Consider the following 22513-nt stretch of genomic DNA (forward strand, 5'->3'; position numbering starts at 1 on the left):
AGTCTAGTTTCATTCTTTTGCAGTTGGCTTTCCAGTTTTCCCAGCACCATTTATTGAAGAGGCTTTCCTTTCTCTACTGTATGTTTTTGGCTTTTTTGTTGAAAATTATTTGCCCATATAAATATAGGTTTACTTTTGGACTCTCGATTCTATTCCACTGGTCCGTGTGTCTGTTTTGCTGCCAATACAATGCCATTTTGATTACTGTCGCTTTACACTATAATTTGAAGTTGGGCAGAGTGATGCCTCCAGCCTCGTTCTTTTTTCTCGGGACGGCTTTGACAATTCGGGATTTTTTGTGCTTCCATACAAATCTGATGATTTTTTGTTCCATTTTTTAAAAAAATGCCAGTAGGATTTTGATGAGGATTGCATTAAATCTGTATAATGCTTTAGGTAATATGTCATTTTAACTATGTTGATTCTTCCAATCCAAGAACACAGAATATCTTTCCATTTCTTTGTATCTTCTTCAATTTCTTTTAATAGGGTCTTATAGTTTTCATTATGTAGATCCTTCACATGTTTTGTTAATTTTATTCCTAGGTATTTTTTGTTGTTGTTGCAAAAGGAATTATTTTTTCCACTTTTTCTGACACTTCATTATTAGAGTATAGGAACACTATGGATTTTTGAACATTGATGTTGTATCCAGAAACTTTACTGTATTTGCTTATTGTTTCTAGTAGTGTTCTTGTGGAGTCTTTAGGGTTTTCTATATAGAGAATCATGTCATCCGCAAATAGCCATCCATACTTTTAAATCATCCTTCTGATAACAATAGACCATGTCCTCTAAGGAATTACTTCCTAATTCACGTGGTTCTGCTGTCAATAATGGTACCACCATCCACTCCAACTCCAACGATAAGATGATCCAGGATTCTACTTTAGGAAGGAGAAATCATCTTTCTACTAAGATAAATAAAACCAAGAGGAGACTAATCTCTGCTTCCTACAGACATCTTCTCGTATCAAAGAGGAAGGCCAATCATAAGAGAAAATTAGATCAATACAAAGTGATGCAAACCCCCAAAACAGGGAGCTACTGGAGAACCACACCCAGCCAAGGCTGAAATTATTCCTATCCATTCTGAGCTTCTCAGTTACATGAACTATATACTACTTTCTTCATTTGAGTTATAGAGTTGGATTTCTGTCATTATACATGAAAGAGGCATGTTATTTATAACTTATTTATATCCATTTATTAAAGCAAGGTCTCTAGAAAAGTCTATTATATAATAACTTTTTTCTAGAAAAGTTGAGGAATAGGGTTACTAATTAACTAAAAATTATTACATATAAATGGGAAATCTTTCAAAAAGTCAAAAAGATATTAAAAATAAGCAAATCTTTTTAGTTTTGTAGAAGGTAGTCAAAACTATAATTATCAATAATTTTATTATTTTATAGATGTCTAAAGATATGTCTATAGATATCTAACCAATGTACTGTATACTTGAAACTAACTTAAATAAATTTTTAAAAATAAAAATAATAAAATAAATAAATAACAAAATAAAAATCAATCCTTTTCGACCTAACTTATCTCTCTCTCTCTCTCTCTCTCACACACACTCACACACACACACACACACACACACACACAGACACACACACACACACACACCTTTTTAAAAGGAGTAAATATACAAATTTCATTGTTTTTTTTTGCAACGACTTCTAGAAACATATTTTATCTAACCAAGCCATATTCATACTTGGGTTGGATATTGTATGATACTCTAAAAGCCATACTTATAATTATTTCTAAGGTTATCTGTACCTCCCAAGTATACGAAGATGAAACTGTCTCGAGATATACATGAGTTTTTATAAATTGTTTGGTTTTAAATTACTATGTATATATTTTTTAACTTCAGGCAAAAAGTATTTAGGAAAAGAAGATCCTGAAAGGCTAGACCTAGTAAAATTTCCATTTTAAAAAGTAAAATTTTGATATCTATTCCTTACTCTCAAAAAGTGCAGAAAAAGAGAGAGGGAGAGAAAGACACTGATAATGCAAATGACATAATATTAACACTTGAGGATATCTGAGGAACCTGTGTATTATATTATTCTTGAAATCTTTCTGTAAGTTTGAAGCTATTTCAACATAAATGTTTATAACTTAGTATCTGTTGACATAAAATTACAAGGGTAAATGATGATTTTTATAACTACATTAACTTGTATTTTGTGAACTTTGTTTTCATATCTATGGTCCATTTTTTAATTCAGATTTTCACTTTACCTTATTCATTTCTAAGAACTCTAAGCTTATTATGCCTTTATCTGATTCATAGTTGTCCAGAAAGACATTTGCCTTTTCACTTTAGTTTATGGCGCTATCCTGCCCCATGTAGTCTAACCTATCTGATGTTTTTTTAAGCATTTTTTTATTTTATAGTTGAAAGATACCCATTTCAAGGTTAAACAAATATCCACTTATATTTGCTTCTGATTTGGAAATACAAAAAAAAGATGAAAAAAATGTATGGCATAAAAGGACTAGGGAAATTATTTAATTTATTTATTTTCCTATCTGCTACTCAATTTAAAGGAGAAAAATAATTTGGGTGATTATATTTTTTAAAATACCTTTTAATCTTTTTAATGTGACTATGTACTTCATCTCTGTGGTAGTCATGAAGATAACATAAAATGAAAGATCAGAGATGCAAACATAGTATATCCAAACAAAATAGAAATATTTACACTAAAATATTTTATAGAGATAACACTTTAGTTAAACTTTTTTTTTTATATTGGACAATATTTAAATACAATGTGAACATAAAATTTTACCTGGAATGCACCACAATCTGACGGTATCCATGTCTTTTATGGACTGGTTCTTAAGTAACACAAGGATTATTTAAGAAGTTAGATAAACCTACAGAAGCTACTATATGTAAACATCCTAAATGAAATTTTTCCATTTTAGAAACGGGTTTATTTTGATTAAGACCATAGGCTTTGGCTCTAAACCAGATGGGTTCAAATCTCAGCTCTGCTGTGAAATAGTGATCTAAAGCAAACTATTTAACATCTCTGTGCCTCAGTTTCCTCATATCTAAGATAATAACAAGACTTACCTCATGGGATTTGTGAAAGATTAAAATAAGTTAACACATGTAAAGCACTTGGAATTGGGACTCGCCCATTCAAAGCACTCAACACATTAGCTACTTTTTAGAGCTGTTTTGCATATTTGAGTCTCATCTGAAAACCATGACTGCATTTCAGTCAAAGGGAATTAAACTACAAAGAACTGAGTTTTAAATTTCAGAATCAAGGTTCACTATTATTTTTCACTAAGTGCATGGCTTATATTCACCAAAAAACAAAGCAGATAAATATACAACACAAAACTATTGGAAATGCAGGGATAACTTCATTAAAAATACATAAACAGAAGCTTTTAATATACCTTTTGCGGCATCAAATAGCCCAAGTATGCCAAAAATAAAAATATACAGAAAAATGCAAATAACAAACTTTAAAAAAATGTAAACGCTTTCTTCGCCAAATAGACAATGTGAATTTTCTACATCGTAGAACAGGTACTTATCCATAAACAATCATAAAATTATTCAAAATATTACAGGCAATGTTCTTTTATCACAATCTAACAGAATCAGAAATAAAAATAAAAGTGACCAAAAATGTTATAAGAACTCAATAATCCATGGATAGAAAGAAATCAAAACAAATTATAAATTATATCGATGCTATAGATATAAGAACACAGGAACCCAAAACTATGGGATATAATTAAAGTTATACTAAGAAATACTGCAGTCTTCTCTCCCTTTATTATTAAAGAAGAAACTCACAAATCTTAACAAAGGAAGGTAGTACTTAGTACGAATGTTACAAAACCAGAAAAAGAAAGCTGAAAAAAGTGAAAGAAATTGATCAAGATACAAGCTCAAATTAATGAAATAAGAATAAAATATAATAGCCATTAAAATAATCTAAAGGCTATTAGTATTAAAAGCACAATAAAAAAACTTCTATTGAGTGGTATGTTCACAGGAAAAAAAAATATATGTGTGTGTCTATGTATGATTAAAAAGGAGAAAGGACACATTCAAAAGAAATTTAAGTAATTATGTAAAAATATTTCCAAGTATACAGCAATCAATTTAACTCAGAGGAAAGAAATAATTCCCAAGAAAAACTAAAAGTTCTTAAAAAGTGAACCAAACAGAATTAGAAAGCTTGAATAATGTCCATTAAAAGAGTCTGAAAGAAAGATTTAAAAGTTACCATTTTTAAAGAGACCAGGGGCAGGTGGTTTTGCCAATGAAGTCCATCTAATTTTTAAGGAGCAAGGAATTTTAATATTATTTAAACTATTCCAGGCCATAGAAAAATGTTAAAATCTTTCCTATTTATTTGGCGAAGTTAACATTATCTTAGTACCCAAGCCTGATACTAAAAGTAAAAAAATTATATAAATTATAATTCAACACCACTAAACAAAATATAAGCGTCAGCAATATATCAAAAGGATAATATGACCAAGTTCATTCCAGGAACACAAGAATGGTTTAGTACTAGGAAATGTATCATCATCATTAATTACATCAATAAATTGAAGGATAAACCATATGGTTATAATAATGAATCACAAAAAAGTATTTCATAAAAATTCAGTCATTCCTAATAAAAACAAGGTAATTTAGTTACCAAATGAAAATTTTTAAACATAACACTTCTTAATGAAAAATTAATACTCATAGAAATAATTAATCCTTAGACTTCTCTGATTAAATGTCTGAGAAACCCTTAATATAGTAAAATGTCGAAACTATGGTGAAGTTTGACAGTGGGAACTGAGAAAGACAAATTTAAAATTTTCTATACATATATCTCAAACACATACACACACATAAACATATACACATCTATGTATACATTCACATATGTAAATACCATCAAATTCATATATAAAATGTATGTGTATCCCCTCACAGACAACATATACAACATAATTATACATTTGTATTTATTCTACTATGTTAAAATATTAGTTTACCTGTTTGGGCAGTCTGAACAAGGAATTCTTATAGAAAATGTCCTTAGCCTGGCTCCATGTACCATCAATGATGATGATTGTAGAAGGATATATAGGAGAATCTAATATAAATTCTTCTAAATTAGCAGCTTCATCCCCTGGATATAATATTAATGTACCAGACTTCCGACAAACAGTTGAAAGTTCAGGATCTCTAAAAGTATTTTTTAAAAAAATCTTTATTAGCTTGTGTGGGAACAAAAAGTTTTATTACTCTTAGTGAATTTCATTCAAAAATACATGTTAAAGCATTTCAGCACTAGAGGTGTAATAAAATGAGATGGCCCCTATCTGCAGGAAACAAAACCTTGAGGGGGAAAGAGACAAGTTAAAGCATCAATTAAAAACAATAAATGGCATCTTCTTCAAACCAATAAATAGCATCTACAAAAATGTACAGGTAATATCATATTTAACAATGTTCCTTGAGATGTGGATCAAGGCAGAGACGTTGGCTTTCACCACTCCTAATACACAATGTACTAAAGGTCTCAATTATTGCAATAAGACAAGAAAAAGAAATAAAATACATAAAGATCAGAAAAGAAGATATATAAATGACCCTATTCGACTGGATAATGCTACCTACCCAGAAAGTCCTAGAGAATCTAAAAAACAATTTATAAAGCTAACATATGAATTTAGAAAGTCAATGGATACAGGGTTGATATGCAAAACCCAATTGTTTTCTTATATACTAGAGGCAAAAAACTGTAAGTATTTAAATTCCATTTACAAAGGATACTAAAAGTAATGTCTTGTAATCATTACCCCATGGTTACATCATATACTCTAACAAAAGCCTAGCTTAATCATTCAATTATAAGATTAATATTAAATTAATAATCATAATCAGCTTTAGTTTAAAATCTATCAGTGAATAATAATTTACTGAGTAAGGACTATATCAGGCAAAAAAACTAAACTACTTAATATAATAGACTCAAAGTGGGTGGACTATTTGGCAAGTGTCAAGCTTGTCATCCCCAAGCACATTCATGGATGGGGTTAGATGGCCAAATATCAGGAATGACCTAGATAGTTTCCATTTCTATCACCACAGATGCTCATCACTTTGCAACAAAATAACCTAGATCAAGCTGGCAGATCAAGTGGATCCACTTGTACATATGCATCCACCCAAGAATTATAGAGAAACTATCATAATAAAGAGCGTCTGTGTGAAAAAAGGGTCACCGTGTAAATGATGTGGCTGCTCCCCATGAGCAGAGCTCTGGATCTCACTTCTATTCCTCAACCAAATGGCAAAATTCCTAACAGCAGCACCAAACGCTAAGCAAATCTCTCCTCTGAGAGGGCAAGGTAATGCAAAATTTGAAACATAAAATTCTATATGAGAAAAGTGTGCCTAGCCAACAGTTTCATCAGAGAAGGAAAATAAAAAAGATTATATAAAGCTCTAACATGATTTTATTTTCATAATATGAAGCTAAATAATAAAGGAAGCTAAAATAATAAAGGAAGGAAAATGTTTGCTCATTTCCCTAGGCTTGGTGCTAGTACTGGTCTAGAATGTTCATAAGAGAACTGAAAAATAAATTTCCATATTTTCAAAAGAATTTAAATTTTGCATCTAAAAATATATTTAACTGTGCAGACAAAATCAAAGTAATTTGTGAAGACTTTGTGAATGGGCAGAAAAGCAACAAATATGCTTCAAAGGTAAGAAAAGACTTGTAGAAAATGTAAATGTATATACAGTATATATTTTTATGAAAATGGGTGAAATAAGATCTTAATGTGAAATAAGATCCAAGAATATCACAGAACTGTCAGTGAAGATATCAACTAATGGGCCACTGCACATAAAAACACTAGACCTCATCAAAAAGAATACAACAGGAGAAGACATATATATGAGATGCCTATAACTAGAATACTAAATATAGTTCTTTAGTCACTACCTTAGGAAAGCCTTAATGGGCTAGAAATGGATAGATGTTTATTTATATAAATGTACGACATATGTAATTATTAAAAAAGAAAAGAAAACTGAACTAAATCGACTACAAGCACCCTACCATCTTGGACTAAAATGAAATACACAGTAAATATATATACCTTTTAGGCCCAATAATATATTAATATGGGATTCAGATAATGCTATCATTCCTTTGTTTATTCCATTTTGGCCTGTTTTGAGGGCAGGGTGTTTTTTTTTGTTTTGCTTTGTCTTTTATTATTTTGAGAGAAGGCAGAAACTGAATGTGTTGACCACTTCCAATATACCATGTTCTAGGTCTAATGAATAAGTTGAAGGAAACCATTTTTAAAGATCTATGTAGAAGAAAATTATTTTAAATTGCCCTAAAAGTTAATTTACCTTTCTTCACTGAAGCGACGACCAATTTTCACTTTACATTTGTCCTGGGGTAGGCATGCTGTTAGTAAAGGAACTGTCCGCAACACTTTGTTTTCCTTTAATTAAAAAAATAATTAAAATGTAGGCTTTTAATTAGACATACTTTTTAAAACTTTATGATGAATATCTGATTTATAACATTATATAAAATTTTACTACAGAACACAATTTAATAAAAAGACTATAGTTTCTCTAATTTATCAATATTAAATAATACAAGTGTATATTTTTATCCTATTTGGGTATGTTTAGAGGTTTAGAGATCAAATAAGATAACATTAAATAATGGTTAAGATTATGAAAAAAGTAAATTTGTGTTTAATTAAATTGAAATCATTTATTCTAATCAACTCTTTATTTCAATAGTAATTACATTTTGTAGTATGTCAACTTGAAGAAAAGTGCCTAGATCTTTATGCCCGGAAAGCAAAGAAGTGTTCAAAAAAACAAAACATGGGACACATCAAAGGAACACAGAAGTCAATCTTAAAGAGCTCCCAATGGCCAAACTGGAACAACCTGAGCAACAAAATAAGTAAGAGTACTTGGATTATAACCCAAAGTATAAAATATAGAGTCCAGATTGATATAAATAAATGACTGAATAAATAAATGGGAAGGAAGAGACAAATCTTCTCTATAGAAGAATTCCAAGTAATAAATGTAAATACTCCTCACTCCAGGAGATGGAGCTTAATCTCTTCCTGACATTGAGTGTGGGCTGGATTTACGTCCTTACTACCAAAGAATAAACAGCATGGAAACGGAAAAACATAAAAACTTTAGAGTGAAAAAATCTGGTGACCATTTCTGTAAATTCCATTAACTATCATAAGTGGTTTTTTCAATGCTCTATCTTCCAACACTAAAAACGACTTTTCTTATTGTCACAAGAATTCTATCCTTAATCTCAGTAGAGCCAGGTGATTAGCTATTCTGCATTAGCCTCACATTTTTCTTGGTTATTTTGGTCTACAGGGCTCACCCTGGCTCTTCTCTGCTGGGAATGTCTTTCTTGATCAAATAAGTAATAGAGCCCCTCTCTAATCAGTTTACCTATACACAGTCCAATGTTATCTTTATCAATTTATATAATCCTGCTCATATATATACTCATAGTGATAATTTGACTATTTTTTGTGTCTGCAGAAAAATGACAAAGTCTTTAATGAATATCAATATTACTTTCCTTTAGAAGTATCAGTTCCTTAGCAAATTAATATACAAAACAATAATGTTACATATGAACTTACTAGATTAAAAATAAATTTATAATTACACTATGTTTATAACAGAAAAAAATTATACTAACAGTATTCAAACATCACAAACACATACACACACACCATTATTTAGGGATATTTCTGTGTTTACTTCTTTTGCTTTTGAGTCCCTGAAGTGTTGATTAAAATAATATGGAAAAAATAAATTTAAAGATGCTGAGAGTAGTTAAATTGACCTTTCTAATGAAAAGTTGGAAAAGAAAATAGAAGAGTAAGAATTTGCTAAAATTTCAACTTTGAACATACAGCAAGCTGAGGCACTGAGAGAACCTGAAAATAATGATTTGGAGCAGCTAATATATAAATGCGACTAGGAGGAGACAGGTAAGAAAGGAGTTTTAGGACATTTTACAATGTTTCATACTGTTTTCTTCTTTCTTGACCATCACCATGAGACTTTGACACATACTTAAATAGCTTTCCAAACTTTTATCAAAGTAACACATGGATATATGTTTTGTTTTGTTTTTTACACAAAAGTGTATGATGTTCCCAGATACTTCCTCCTATACCACTTATCAGAAGCAATCATTCTAACTCTTTTATCTGTATCTTTTGATAGTTATTTTCGTATTTCTAAATATGTGTTTTGCTATTTATCGATTTTAAATACTGTCTACAAACTACCATTTATTATCACCATAATAACTAACTTTAAACGTACATAATTCAAAGTATGTTCTAGATAGATGATAGATGGATGGATGGATAGATGGATGGATGGATGGATGGAAAGGCAGGCAGGTAGACAGATAAATTTACTATTCACAATAAACCAGTAAAGAAGTACCTTTTATCATATCCATTTTACTAAGGATGAAAGTGAAGCACAGAGAATTTAACTTGCCCAGAGTTAGAGTTTACAGAGCCATTAAGGATTTAAACTCAAGCAATCTGGCTTCTGAGCCTTTACTCTTAACTACTGTACTTTATAGACACAGCCTCTCATAATAAATGAGGATTCAGCTTTCTTACATCACTCCTTACCCTCACATCTTCTAATATTTTTAGTTAAATCAATAAACAGTGTTTACCTCATAATGGCTACATATATATTGTTTAACATAACCTTCCTTGTAAAGTTTTTTGTTATTTTTGAGATAACTGGTTTGTTTTCATCTTTAAGGAATTTTCTACATACATATAACTACTCTTTGAAATGTTCCATCATATCGCCACCACATCATCCATTCCATCAAGTTTTCTTTTTCCAAAGTCACCTCCTAGAGCCTATCCAAATAGTTCTCAATTACTTTTTAGAGGCAGTCATCAAATCAGCATAGTCTGTTATTGAAAACAGTGTACTGAGATTAAGAACAAGGCAGCTCAGTATTACTGAGCTAGATTAAGATTGGAAAATTCCTTGGGTGATAAGGAAAAACAAAATGGACATACTTGTATATACATAAAATATAACTGTATCATACACTATTATAAACTGATCACCTAAATTGTGAATTAACCATGGATGGATGAATGGAAGAAAGGAAGGATTTGACATTAAAACTGCCAAAAATCAAATGAAACACCTATATTTTAAAAGCTATCTTATGTCTGGAGGCACACAATAAAAAAAAAGGCACCATGCCATGTATACCACAAAATGAAAAGAGCATTCACCATCCAAAGTTGAGTTTTAGACAAAACTGTTATGGCCAGTAAACTATCATTTTATGCAAATCTGAGCTGCACAGTGTTGTCAGTTTAAATGCAATAGAATAATGCTAGTGACCAAACTGTCATAATCCTGACCAAAGCATGTTGTTGTTAACATTGAAAAGAAAGAGTGCCCAACAAATGAAATAGTTAACAATTTGTAATAAAATAATAAGTGTTTCATCATTTGAAAAAGAAGAAAAACAGATTAATACCTTTTACATCTTTGTTGAAGTCTTCAAGCGGTATAGGCTTCAGAAAGTTTAAAAAAAATTAGTCTTTCTTCAAAAACCTCATTCAATCTAAGATGTCCTAAGTGCCTAAATGCTGGAATAGTTTTAACTTCAGTTTACACTGAACCCATTTTGTACTATGCACTGACTAGTTCTGTTTTAATTATAATTTGTGGTTCTCTATGACTTCCTTCACTCCCCTCTTCATTACTAAATCAAGAGTTATAAACACACATACATACCTACACATGCGTAACTGTCACTAATATAGGACAGTATTAATTAAAAACTCTTTCTATACAACATATATACTATAAAATATACATATTTGTTCTATTCATTTAAAAGACAAAAAAAATTTATATATTCATTTTATAACACTAAAATACTGAGCTACTTCTGTTTTAACAAGACATTAATGAACGTAAGCTATAATTAAAATTTTAAAAGCAATGATTTCTTAGTTCTTTACTCACAAAAATCTCAGTTTTTCTTCAGACAAATTGTTGGAGTTATAAATTTCTACACTATTCAACAACACAGTTTTTTATGAAATAACACCATTTTATGAAATAATATAGTTTTTATGTCTCTCCAAAGCATATGATACTATACTATCATATATTATGTAAAAGAGAAAGCATTTACCATCAATTTATTTTCAGAAATGCTAAAGAGCTGAGAGGGATGAGTATGTTCATCTATGTGTTTCCTCTTGTATACTAATATTCCGTTTGAAATTGTGTACTTTACAAAAATTTTACTCACCTCTGCTGGATGCTGAATTATGTACAAGTGGGTAGAGACATGTAGAGGATACACTGGTAGAAATGGACACAAACACACTTTCTGAGGTCGGCTAAAGAGCAGAAAGAAAAAGAATGTCTGTAAATGTTTAAAATATAATGATATGACAATAACCTAAAACTTGAACATAATCCAACATCATTATATAAAGAGATTTGCTAAAGCTGCATTCTTTTCAAATGAAACACCAAGTATGAATTTAATCACTCAGACTTTACATATGAGAATTTGGAAAAAGATTCAAGTAAATTCTTTACCATCTATGTAGATCAAAGTATCGCAAATAATCTTGTCTTAGTTATCTTTAGTGGAAGAATACTCATAAGTCACCACCATGATCTTTTTATTCATGAAGCAAGCAACACTCCTACTAACTTGCATTCCAAATCAAGAACATATCTTATGTCAAAGAGAAACCGGGCAACTTTTGTAAAATCCTCCGAAGCTGAAGGAAACAAGATAATGATAAAATATTAGAATATAATTGCCACCTAGAAGAGAGTTCTAATCAAACCTAGCCATCGAGCAATATGGAGAGCTTACCAATTGAGAGAAGAAACCCAAATAGGGGCCATCAAATTATATTTGGCTAGAATTATATCCACAGAGTATCTGCCTTATCCACAGAGTATCTGCCTTTTTCCCTTTTGTTATTGTTTACTGTTGTTTTTGTTTTACTTCCTTTTCAGTGTTTTACTATTGTTCCAGTAACACTTATGTTCATTACAAAATTCAGACGGAATAAAAAGGTATACTTCCCATCTCAGTACTCCAACGTAGGGCACTCTTTTCCCTAGAGGCAACCAATGACCAGTTTCTTGTATGTCCTGAACTTTACCGTTAAATCCTATATTTGATATGTGTATTTGTAACAGGAAATTTATCAAGCAGCCAGATATAGTATATATGGGAGTAAATTTTCACAACAGGTCACTATTACAGGCAAACGTTATATGCCATTACAATGGTATACAAGTGAATGTTACATTAAAGGGAATTCCCAACAGCATACTTACTACTACAAAACTGACTGCTATCAAGTCCTTCAATTTTACATATGCAGTTATAGCCTGAGGTAAGAAATGCTTATATAAATAAACCATGGAGTGAGTAAATTGGTTCAATTATATTTACCACCTCACTCTGCAAGAAACTATCAAATCTATGCTTCTGCTGAAGAAATTCACTAGATAACATCTTAGGAAGAGGTAGAAATGTGTTGTACAACATGACTCCACTCCCCTCTCCTCCACCAAACCTAGAGCAAATGACTGACCCAAAGAAAACCAACGCACTCATTTTCCAGTGACATCTGAAATGATTCGGTGACATTACGCTGCCCTACACTGGACTCCCTCTCAGGAGTGTTAGGGAGAGTCATTCATTGGTCACAAGAGGAATAAATACAAGTAAACAGAGAAGAGCACACACTGATTGATGGAACGAGATGTACTGACAAAGAGATCATGGGCTGAAATTGGAAAGGATTCCTCATTCAGTATAATAAGGAGGATGAGGTACACTCAAATTCTAAAATTTTAAGTTTTGGCCTTTTTTTAATATGAAACTCTGTATATGACTGAAATGCATGATCAGATGTCAGTAAAATTATTTTTATAAAACGTAATTTAAGATCAGATGAAGACATTTAAAAAAATTCAGAATTTAGACTTTAATATCTATAAATTGCATGATTCTAAGAATATAAAAGAAGGCAAAAAAAAAAAATCAATGCACTAAGCAAGAAATAGCCACATGTCAACAGAACCAAAGAACTGCAAAATTTGACAAAGGAAACAAGCTGAGTGGAAGCTGCAGACTTCTGTGGGTAGCAGAAAACTAGGTAAGTAAACCCTGAAAATAATATCTTTAGCTCACAACATATGTAGTGATCATAAAAGTCCTTAGTATGACAGGATAGTGCAAAGAACTGCTCTGAATACTGCTAGCTCTGAGTTTCATGTATGACCAAACTATCTGTTCATCTGGGGAGGGGGAACCCTCAGTTACCTAGGATGGTAATTTTCTTACTGGAAAGACACCTTTGAACCTTAGGAATATTCAGAATTAAGTAATTTGGAGAATTGCACTTCCAGGATGATAGGAAAAGCTGCTTCACAGATCCACTCTACAGTGAAACAAGCAAAACTGACAAAACTATTTAAAAAAACAACCATTTAAAGTCTCTGAAAATTGTCCTAAGGGCATATCCAAATAAAGAAACATTATTCAACAAAATCTACTAAAATTTGGTATTGGGACAGTTTGTGGCATTTGAGCCATAGCCCATTTCCTAGCTTGCCCCAACTCAGGTTGACAGAAGCTCCCCTGCAGGTAGGTGTGGCCTAGGGAATGGAAGTCTCTCTCAACTCTTAATCAAGGCTTACTGTATGCCACAGAGAAAAGTAGGTCATCAGCATTTCTCGATCTCTCCAACTTCAAGATAAAGAGGCTAAATTCCTGGTAGTGTGGCTAAGAAAGCAGAGGCTCCCTTATCCCACCTATAAAACAAAAAGCAGAGGCTCCCTTAGCCTCCATCTATAAAACAAAAGCTTCATCACATCGCAATAGGCTGATATACTGGGGTCCCAAATGCCCTCACCCCAGTTCAGTGATAGGACACCAGAAAAAGCAAGCTAGTCTACAGCCATGCTACCCTGAACAAGCCCGATCCTATCCGATCTCGGAAGCTAAGCAAGGTCAGGCCTGGTTAGTACCTGGATGGAGGAGACCACCTAGGAAGACCACCTGCTGTAGGTGTAAAAAATTTTTAAAAAATAAAGGATTGTAAACTGACCGGGTCTTTGCAATCTGTGAGGTCGACCAAGGGTTGCCTCGCCTAAAATAAATAAATAAATAAAATAAAAATTTTAAAGGAAAAAAAAGAAAAAGAAAAAGCAAGCTAGCGGCAACTGCCCCAGCCTGTGCCTAGAACAGTGGCTCAAAGAGTTTATCCTGAAGAAGAGGCAAAGTATAAGAAAAGAGAGCTCTGAAGCTCTCCCCAAAGTAACTATCTGAAACATAATGTGAGGAAGTTCAAGCCTAAGGGTGCCCTCAAAAACAATAACTCCTCTTAATTTAATTAAGAACAACAAGCTAAATCATGGGTCATCTAGTTCATCAGAAAGAACCAGAGAAAAAGACAGTTAAGAAGAGCCTACCAGCAGTTAGAACAATCCTTAAAGAGGCTTGTTTTGACTTCAAAAATTATCCCTACCAAAATTTAATATCAGACCTATGAACAATTTATGCCTTGGGGCACAGTATCAAAACACAGAACAATCAGCTGGTAATTAGTGGAGCTTAATAGGCAGGACACAATACCAAAAGAAGTCATTTTTAAGAAAAAGATCTAGAAAAGAGACAAAGAGAACCCTGCTAAAACCATTAGAATATTGGTGATGTTTGCACAATTCAATATAACAAAAACCTCTAAATTATACATTTTAAAAGGATGAATGTCATGCTATGTGAATTGTATCTTAATAGTTATTTTGAAAAATGTAAAATGCCATGGAAAAAGAATGTTCAACCTAATTAGAGGCATTTTATCACTATTTGACATATTTTGCTATTTGAAAGTGGGTTTCCTACCTACAATGTAAGCTACATAAGGTCTAGAACTTTGTCTACTTTTTTCACTTTTATATCCCAGCCTCTAGCACAGTAAGCTATCAATAAATACTGTTGAATACAAGAAGAAATACCTAAATGTCTTTTTCCTCCTAAGTAATTTCTTATCTCATTCCTTCATTTTCTTACATATCAAATATTGATCTCCACTTCCTCTCTAATACTCAAGCAATTAGTTTCTATTATAAATGAAATTCAGAATCTCACATATTTCTTTGTTATAATTTGTAATCATTCCAGTAAGTGACAGCAAATAAGAGGTGAAAATATTTAATTAAAAAAGCAGCTAAGCACTTTATGTGTAAAAACTGTAACTGTGACTCAAGCTAAAACTAATTGTTTTGGCTTATGCTTTGACATGCACATAAAACATCATTACCTATTTATTTTAAAGCACATCTCCTTTATTAACCTATGTCAAATTATAATTCCCTCAAACTAATAAAACCATAGTTCTTTAAAGTATTTTGCATTCCAATTGATCAAATTTATATTTAGCAAGTTAGTTTACAATATGAATTAGCACTTGTTACTTTAATAGCAATTTTTTCATACTTTCCTTCTCCACAATGGTCAGCATGCACTGCACTGGTAACTAGCTGTCCAAATGTCAAACCACCTTACCAAACTAGTGGATAGGTTCACAGTAAATGCTCTCCTCATACTAAAATCTTTCTCCAAAGAACAAAAAATCTCCCTACATCCAAACTTAACACTTAAATACTTAAATATTTCAAATCGATAATGAATTAAACTGTTTATAAATTCAGTAAAGTTCTATGCAAATATTTACTGTATACCTAACTATGTGCCAGACATTAGGCACTTGAGACAATAAAACGAAGGTTCCTGCTCTCATGGAGCTTATTTATGCTCGCTGTGCCAGAAAGAATTTCTTAAAAGTTCCTTACTTTATATGAACTATTAAGGTTGACAGGGGGAAAAAATATCAGATAACTTATTATTTATAAATAATAAACATTCATTTTTAAGCAAAAATTAAACTACTTCTTGAATTTATATAGATCTAAAGAAGAGAAATTAGTATCTGAAAAAATATCAACTAGTCAATTGGGTATAGGTCAATTGGGTATGACTATTAAGATATGTCACTGACAATGTGTCATTGTCTTGCTACGTGATCTTGAGCCCATAACAGGTTTTCAATTTCCTCTTTCATAAAACTAGTAACAAAGCACCCAGAAAGCTCTCGGGATAACTACTGAGTCACAGGCAAATGTTATAAAAATATTATCATTTATGACTATATTTTTCAGCTAATATATAACAGAATGTCAAAGTAAGAGCTGAGATTTTTCCCTTGTCCACATTCAAGATGCACTGCAAATGTATGATAAATACTGTTTTCCATCACTGGGGTTTATCTTCTTTAAAATCTATACAACCAAATTAATATTAATTATGTTCTTAAAATATATATATGGAACTTTCAAATAATTTCCCTCAGGGAATGTTATAAGTTTTTTCTTCTTTTCTTATTAAGGATTATATGAATAAATATGTAGGCTTCCTGTCAGACTAAGATTAACTGGCTTCTGAAGTGAATGGTACAGTACAAGAATAATCTGTCACTGTGGGCATGCTATCTCTGACAGCCTATAAGCAAATGGAATTATATCTGACATATGACTACAGATGCTAGGACCTACAAAAAAATCTTTCAAAAGTTTAATTAATATCCTATGTAATAGTCACTGAATGTGATTTTTCTCATAGTACTAATTTTAACCAAGAAAATCTCACACAGGCAAACTTTAAAGATTAGTAAACAGATTTACAAGAATTACTATTTTCAAAAGATTTCTTTTACCCACTAAAATAATGCAAATGTAGAACCCAGAAAAAAATAGTGCACCTCAAATACTCCAATACTCCACAAAATTTAGTCCCAGTATAGTGAAAAAGCAAAGAACAAAGAGTTTCACAGCCTTCAGTAGGTTAATTGAATAGAGACACTGCATAACACATAAAAATGCCAACAACTAATTTCAAAACAGGCTTTGAAAAACTACCACAGTGCCCTCTACTGTCACTTTAAATAAATAATCGGTAAAATAAACCTTAATTCTTAAATTTCTGAAACTATATTTGATATAACCAATTAAAGAAGAAACAGCTTTGTTATTAATATAGTATAAGAAACTTTCATCTCATAAAGAAAAATAGCATCTATCCTGTCTGATGGCTTCAAGTATAAATAACAATAATATTCTCATATCCCCTAAAACTGTTGTTATCAATACACTATTCTAGTATATAACTACCTTTGGGAGTAGGGGAAGGATAGGTTTAGGAGGGTAAAAAAAAAAATCACTGTTATAGAAGAGGAAGTAACTCTATAAAGAGAATAAATATCTTTAGATTAGATTTTCAGAGACCTGTGCCCCAGAAGACATGCCTAAAGCAGTGGTCTCCAAAATGGATTAGGAAAAATGACCCAATGGGGCACAAAAGGAAAATATTATCACTTCTATTTATAACTAAGCATTACTAATAATTCGTATACAGAATAACAATCCCTCCTAGGCGTGGTATATGAAATGATTATGCATCAGGATATGTGGTATCCTGATAAAAAAAGAGAAGTTCCATAACATGGAATGTTAACAATGGCACCCGCAAAGAAACTATATACAACCACCAAGAATCTATATTGATGAAAATATAATTACACAATCACAATGAACCTCAATGAATCACAATAAAGCGTATGACAGAGCTGTTTCTTACTCCTAGTTCAAACTTTTTATTAGTTTAAAAAATCTAATCAGATATGACAATAACTTTAAAAAGTAGAAATTATAAAGATTATTTGTATTGTGGATTCACATTTTACCATCATTAACAATGAACTTCACCATAAGTATATATCATGCCTCAAAATAATGGATAATGATAATGACCCCATCACAATTAGCAAGACTTTTTTTTTTTTTTTTTTGACAGATCCTGCCTCAGGTTTATTTGTACACATAGCACAGGAGGACACCAGCCCCATGTAGACAGCAAGGGTCACACCATTCCTTCCATCCTCACATCAGCAGCCAGAGGGGGCATGACATTTTTAAAAGTTTATTTCACCATTATCTCTTCCTTTTTAATATCAATTTTTGTTTATGTCTTATGAGGTACATCATATATTAATATATAATGTATATAATTATAAGTAAATGTGTAGTATATCTATTAGAATTATTACATCCTATATTTTTTAACCAACTATAGTACGTAATCAAAATAACAGAGATCACTGGCCTAGAGATAAACTTGTTTCTACTATCAGATCTATAATTAAGAAAATTTTTAGTATTATTATAATTAAAGAAGGCTTCAGAAGACTCAGACGCCTGGAAAACGAAAGCCTTGTGTACAGAGAGATGACTATATATGGCAACTATATAAAGTCCCTACAAAAACTGCAATGAGAAAGCGACAGATCAGCTAAGACTGAGGTGAGCAACTATACTGTTATGCTATTTACTTCTTTCTGTTCTATAAAAATGTAAGCAAACATTAAAAATAGCAAACATCTTTCTTAATAGCGAATTAAGTTAATCACTCTTCTGCAAACTTATACTTTTAGAATTTGTCTTAAATATTAGTTGCTTAGCTATGTTCTCTCTCATGCTCAATTCACCATAAATTCTAGAGAAAACAATTTCTTAGTTATTTTTCTATGATCCAAGTTGTATACTTATTGGTTATTGGATACTGCAAAAATAATGATTGAATGAAGAAAGAATACCTACCCAATTTATCAAAGTGAGACTCTAGGTCCATGTGTAGCAGAATTCTATGCTCCTTATTCACTGGCCAACTAAAGGGAACAGGATGAATGTCCATCCTGACAAGCAAGGAGTCAAAGGCTTAAGTTGTTCCAAGGACTAGATATCCCTCAGTAGAAATATTTTACAAAGAATAGCATAGATTAAAGGGACCATGTTACTAAGAAACATTTTCATTTTGTGTATTCTTTCCTTTTTCCCTTACCTGTATTTTAAAATATAGACTTTGTATAGCTGATATTTTTAAAAAGTATTTCTCCTAATTTTATATAAATGTCCATTTACATAAAAGAGCAAAGAAGAATTAAGAATTTTCTTTGTTATGATAAAGAAAATATGATAAGGTTTAAGTTAGTGTTACTTTACCACATAAGAGAATACAATAATGCTGTGAATAAGCCATTAATTTTGATGACCCTGAAAAAAATGTTTTTCATCAATGTAACATTTACTTGTATCAGAAAAGTGAGTACTTTTGAAAGCCCCAGGATGAAAATCTCCATCATGAAGCAATTTATTTATAGTGACTTGTAGCATTAACACACACAAAATTATTTACTATAAAGAAGGCTAAAAAATGTCCTTAATCTCTGAATCTAGAAAAACTACCCCAACACGGGAGAAGCTAACAGCAAAATAGACCAATTTCATTAATAATAATGATGATATTTCATGGGGGGAAATAAAAGAGGAAAGAGGGAGGAAAAAGAGGAAAAGAGGGGAAGGAGAAGGGAAAGGAGGAGAGAGGAAGAAAAAGAAGAGAATGAAGGAAAAAAGGTAAAGAGAAAGAAATTAACATTAACTGCACACTTTTTGTGTTAGAGGCACTATCCTAAACACTTTACCTTCATTTAATTCTCATAAAACCTGTCAAAGAGAGGGGTATTATTGCCTTAATTTATAGATGAAAAAAACCAAGGCTTAGCGGGGTTAAGTTTCTCAAGAGAAAACAGAGTTGGGGCTAGAACCCAGTTCTATCTAATTCCAAAATGTATGTCCTTAATCAAAACATTCTGTTGATTCCACATAAGCATTTAATGTTCAATGAAAAGTTTTAACACATATTTCTAACTAGTTGCCCTTGGTCCCAAAAGGCCTAGCACTAGAATTAAAACATTTAGTGACAAATAAATTTAAGAGTCTGAAAGAGATAACCAAACAGCAAAAGGTCAAAGCCAAAACGTTCATAAAATTCTCCAGTATATACTCTATAAGAAATTAAGAATATGTGGTTAAAGACACAAGAAGAAATATGAAAAGGCCAACGCATAGGAATCTAATAGTATCACAGAGAACAGAGACAAAGTCAGAAGTTAGATGAAAAAACCATTCAAATTTGGAAGACAGCAGGAAGGATGAGAAATGGTTTGATGTAAAACATAGTATTTGACATGAACCTTGAAATAGAATTTTACACAGCAGAGATAAGAAGCATTTGTTACACAGAGAATAAAAGAACAAAGTCAGACAGTAAAACATAAAAAAAACACCCTGTCTGGGGGAATGGTTGGGGTAGCTGGATAAAGGGTTTGTGAAGGGTAGGGTAGAGAAAGAAACAAGCAGAACAGGCTGAGGTCTGATCTTCAGGGCTTTCGATGCCACACTAGAGTCTGGACTCCATCCTTTACCTAAAATATAAGCATGGAAGGTCTCCAGGAAAGAAATAAAATACGCAGACCCAGGTGTTACAATTTAATTCACTTTGTTGAAAAGGAATTGGGTAGATGACAAAATGGAGGCTGGAAAACTACTTCAATTAGTACAGGGATATAAAAATTCAGGATAGAGCAATGGCATTGAGAAAAGCCAGGTACTAATGAGTAGTTTAAATACCCACCTCACTGTGAAACTCCAGGTAGTGGTTCCCTTCCACCTCTCTTCCTAAAACACACTATTCATATTATAATTACAATTGGCTTATATGTGTTTCTCCCTTTAAAGTTCCTTAACGGCAATAGCCAAGTTTCATTCATTTTAATACCCCCAGTACCTAACTTGGTGAAAGGCTCTAGTCACTGGCATTCTTTGGTACCCTGGCCACAAAGCTATCTTAATATCCTTAAAATCTCACAATGAGTCCTAACATCTTCATCAGTTTCCTAGACATACAGTTAGGTCTAGGCGTATGTGGTAAATGTGGGTAGATGGTAGTTGTCATAAGGGATTATGAGGAATTTCCACATGCTCCATTATATATTTCTGTAATGTGTAATTTTTTATACTGATTATATACCACTTTTGTATTAAGAATATTTTCAAAAAGCTTTGAATAGATGCCACTTCAAAGTTTCTCCAGTAATTTGTGCTTTTCAAATCTTTTCACCAGTTTCTTATGATCATACTCACATAAGTTAGCTGATGATATGCTACAATGCCAGTCTTATCTCTTTAGTACATATAAGACAAAGTCAAAAATAATTATGAAAAGAAAAGATCAGGCGTTATACTGGTTAATTAAATTAATAAATTAAATTAATGCTTTCCCTAATAGTTCTCCAGAATTACAAATTAAAATTAAATCAGTAACAGTGGTATGGGTTAGCAATTCTGACCCTAGTATACAGCTTGATGTGTATACTAGGCTTGAGCCAATAATATGCTATATTATGCTATAGATAATGCAATATGCTATATTCCATTGATAATGCTATAAATAGATATGTTACAGATAATGACAGCCAGGTCTCTCACTGCCAAAGAAAGAAGTTACAAAATAAAGAAAGGAGAAAGGCCAGAATGAACTGTGTTATTGAATGGAACTCATGGTATGCATGTACATATACTAGGCTATGTGTACACAGAGAAAGAGGAGAGAGACAGAGAGAAAGAGAAAGAGAGAAAAAGAGAGAGAGAGAGAGAGAGAGAGAGAGAGAGAGAAAGAGAGACTGACTCAGAAATACACATAGATGTAGACATATGCATGGGTTAGTATATATATATAAATGTCCTATTTCTGTCCACTGATAAGATGGACATCTCAGTAACAATGAACACACCTAGAGCCCAGATTTTAGTTTCTAATATCATTTTCCAATAAACCACAGCTTCTTGGAGAAGTGGATAGGGAAAATACAGGGTGAGCCTGGACCATCTTATGGTACCAGAAAGTAAGTTCTCAAAAGAAGAACAAGCCTCTCAAAAGGGTCCAGGAGCCAACCTGAAAAGTTCCAAAGAGCCCAGAGGAACAATCTCAGCAACAAAATAAATAACAATACTATTGGATTATATTCCAGAGAATAAAATAAATGTCCATAATTCCATAGACATAAATAAAATAAACAGGAAGAAACAGCTCTTCCATATAGAAAAATTCCAATCAATAATTGTAAAAATAATAGTCTAAATAGAAAAACACTATTAGAATACCACAGCAATAACAGTTATAGGCAAGATCGATCCACTGATGGATGCAAAACTTAGTAGGCAGAAATTTGAGAGAAAAAAGGATATCTTCATAATCTCAAAGTTACCCCACCCCAAGATATTTATTAATTGCAAAGGGGAAAAGAGTAACTTTACAATAGAAACACCCAGCAGACATCACTTTCACCAAGAGATCAGGGTTAATCTCACCAGGAATAAAGCATATTAACATCATGGACCTCTGTGCCAAGAAGGACACAT

The 22513-nt window shown here is 32.0% G+C and overlaps 1 protein-coding gene and 1 pseudogene across 1 annotated transcript in view; one reads left to right on the forward strand and one right to left on the reverse strand.

Moving 5' to 3' along the window:
- DTWD2 (DTW domain containing 2) overlaps window positions 1-22513 on the reverse strand; it is a 95793-nt gene that overhangs the window by 64664 nt on the left and 8616 nt on the right. Inside the window, exons 2-4 of the mRNA XM_025047771.1 lie at window positions 11412-11514; window positions 7433-7527; window positions 5050-5242 (exon numbers count right to left, since the gene is read on the reverse strand). Coding sequence (XP_024903539.1) covers window positions 5050-5242; window positions 7433-7527; window positions 11412-11514 — 391 coding nt within the window. The remainder of the gene's footprint in view (window positions 1-5049; window positions 5243-7432; window positions 7528-11411; window positions 11515-22513) is intronic.
- LOC112480980 lies at window positions 14090-14210 on the forward strand (annotated as a pseudogene).

The sequence above is a fragment of the Pteropus alecto genome, unplaced genomic scaffold (genome assembly GCF_000325575.1).
Source record: "Pteropus alecto unplaced genomic scaffold, ASM32557v1 scaffold20, whole genome shotgun sequence".
Classification (NCBI taxonomy): domain Eukaryota; kingdom Metazoa; phylum Chordata; class Mammalia; order Chiroptera; family Pteropodidae; genus Pteropus; species Pteropus alecto.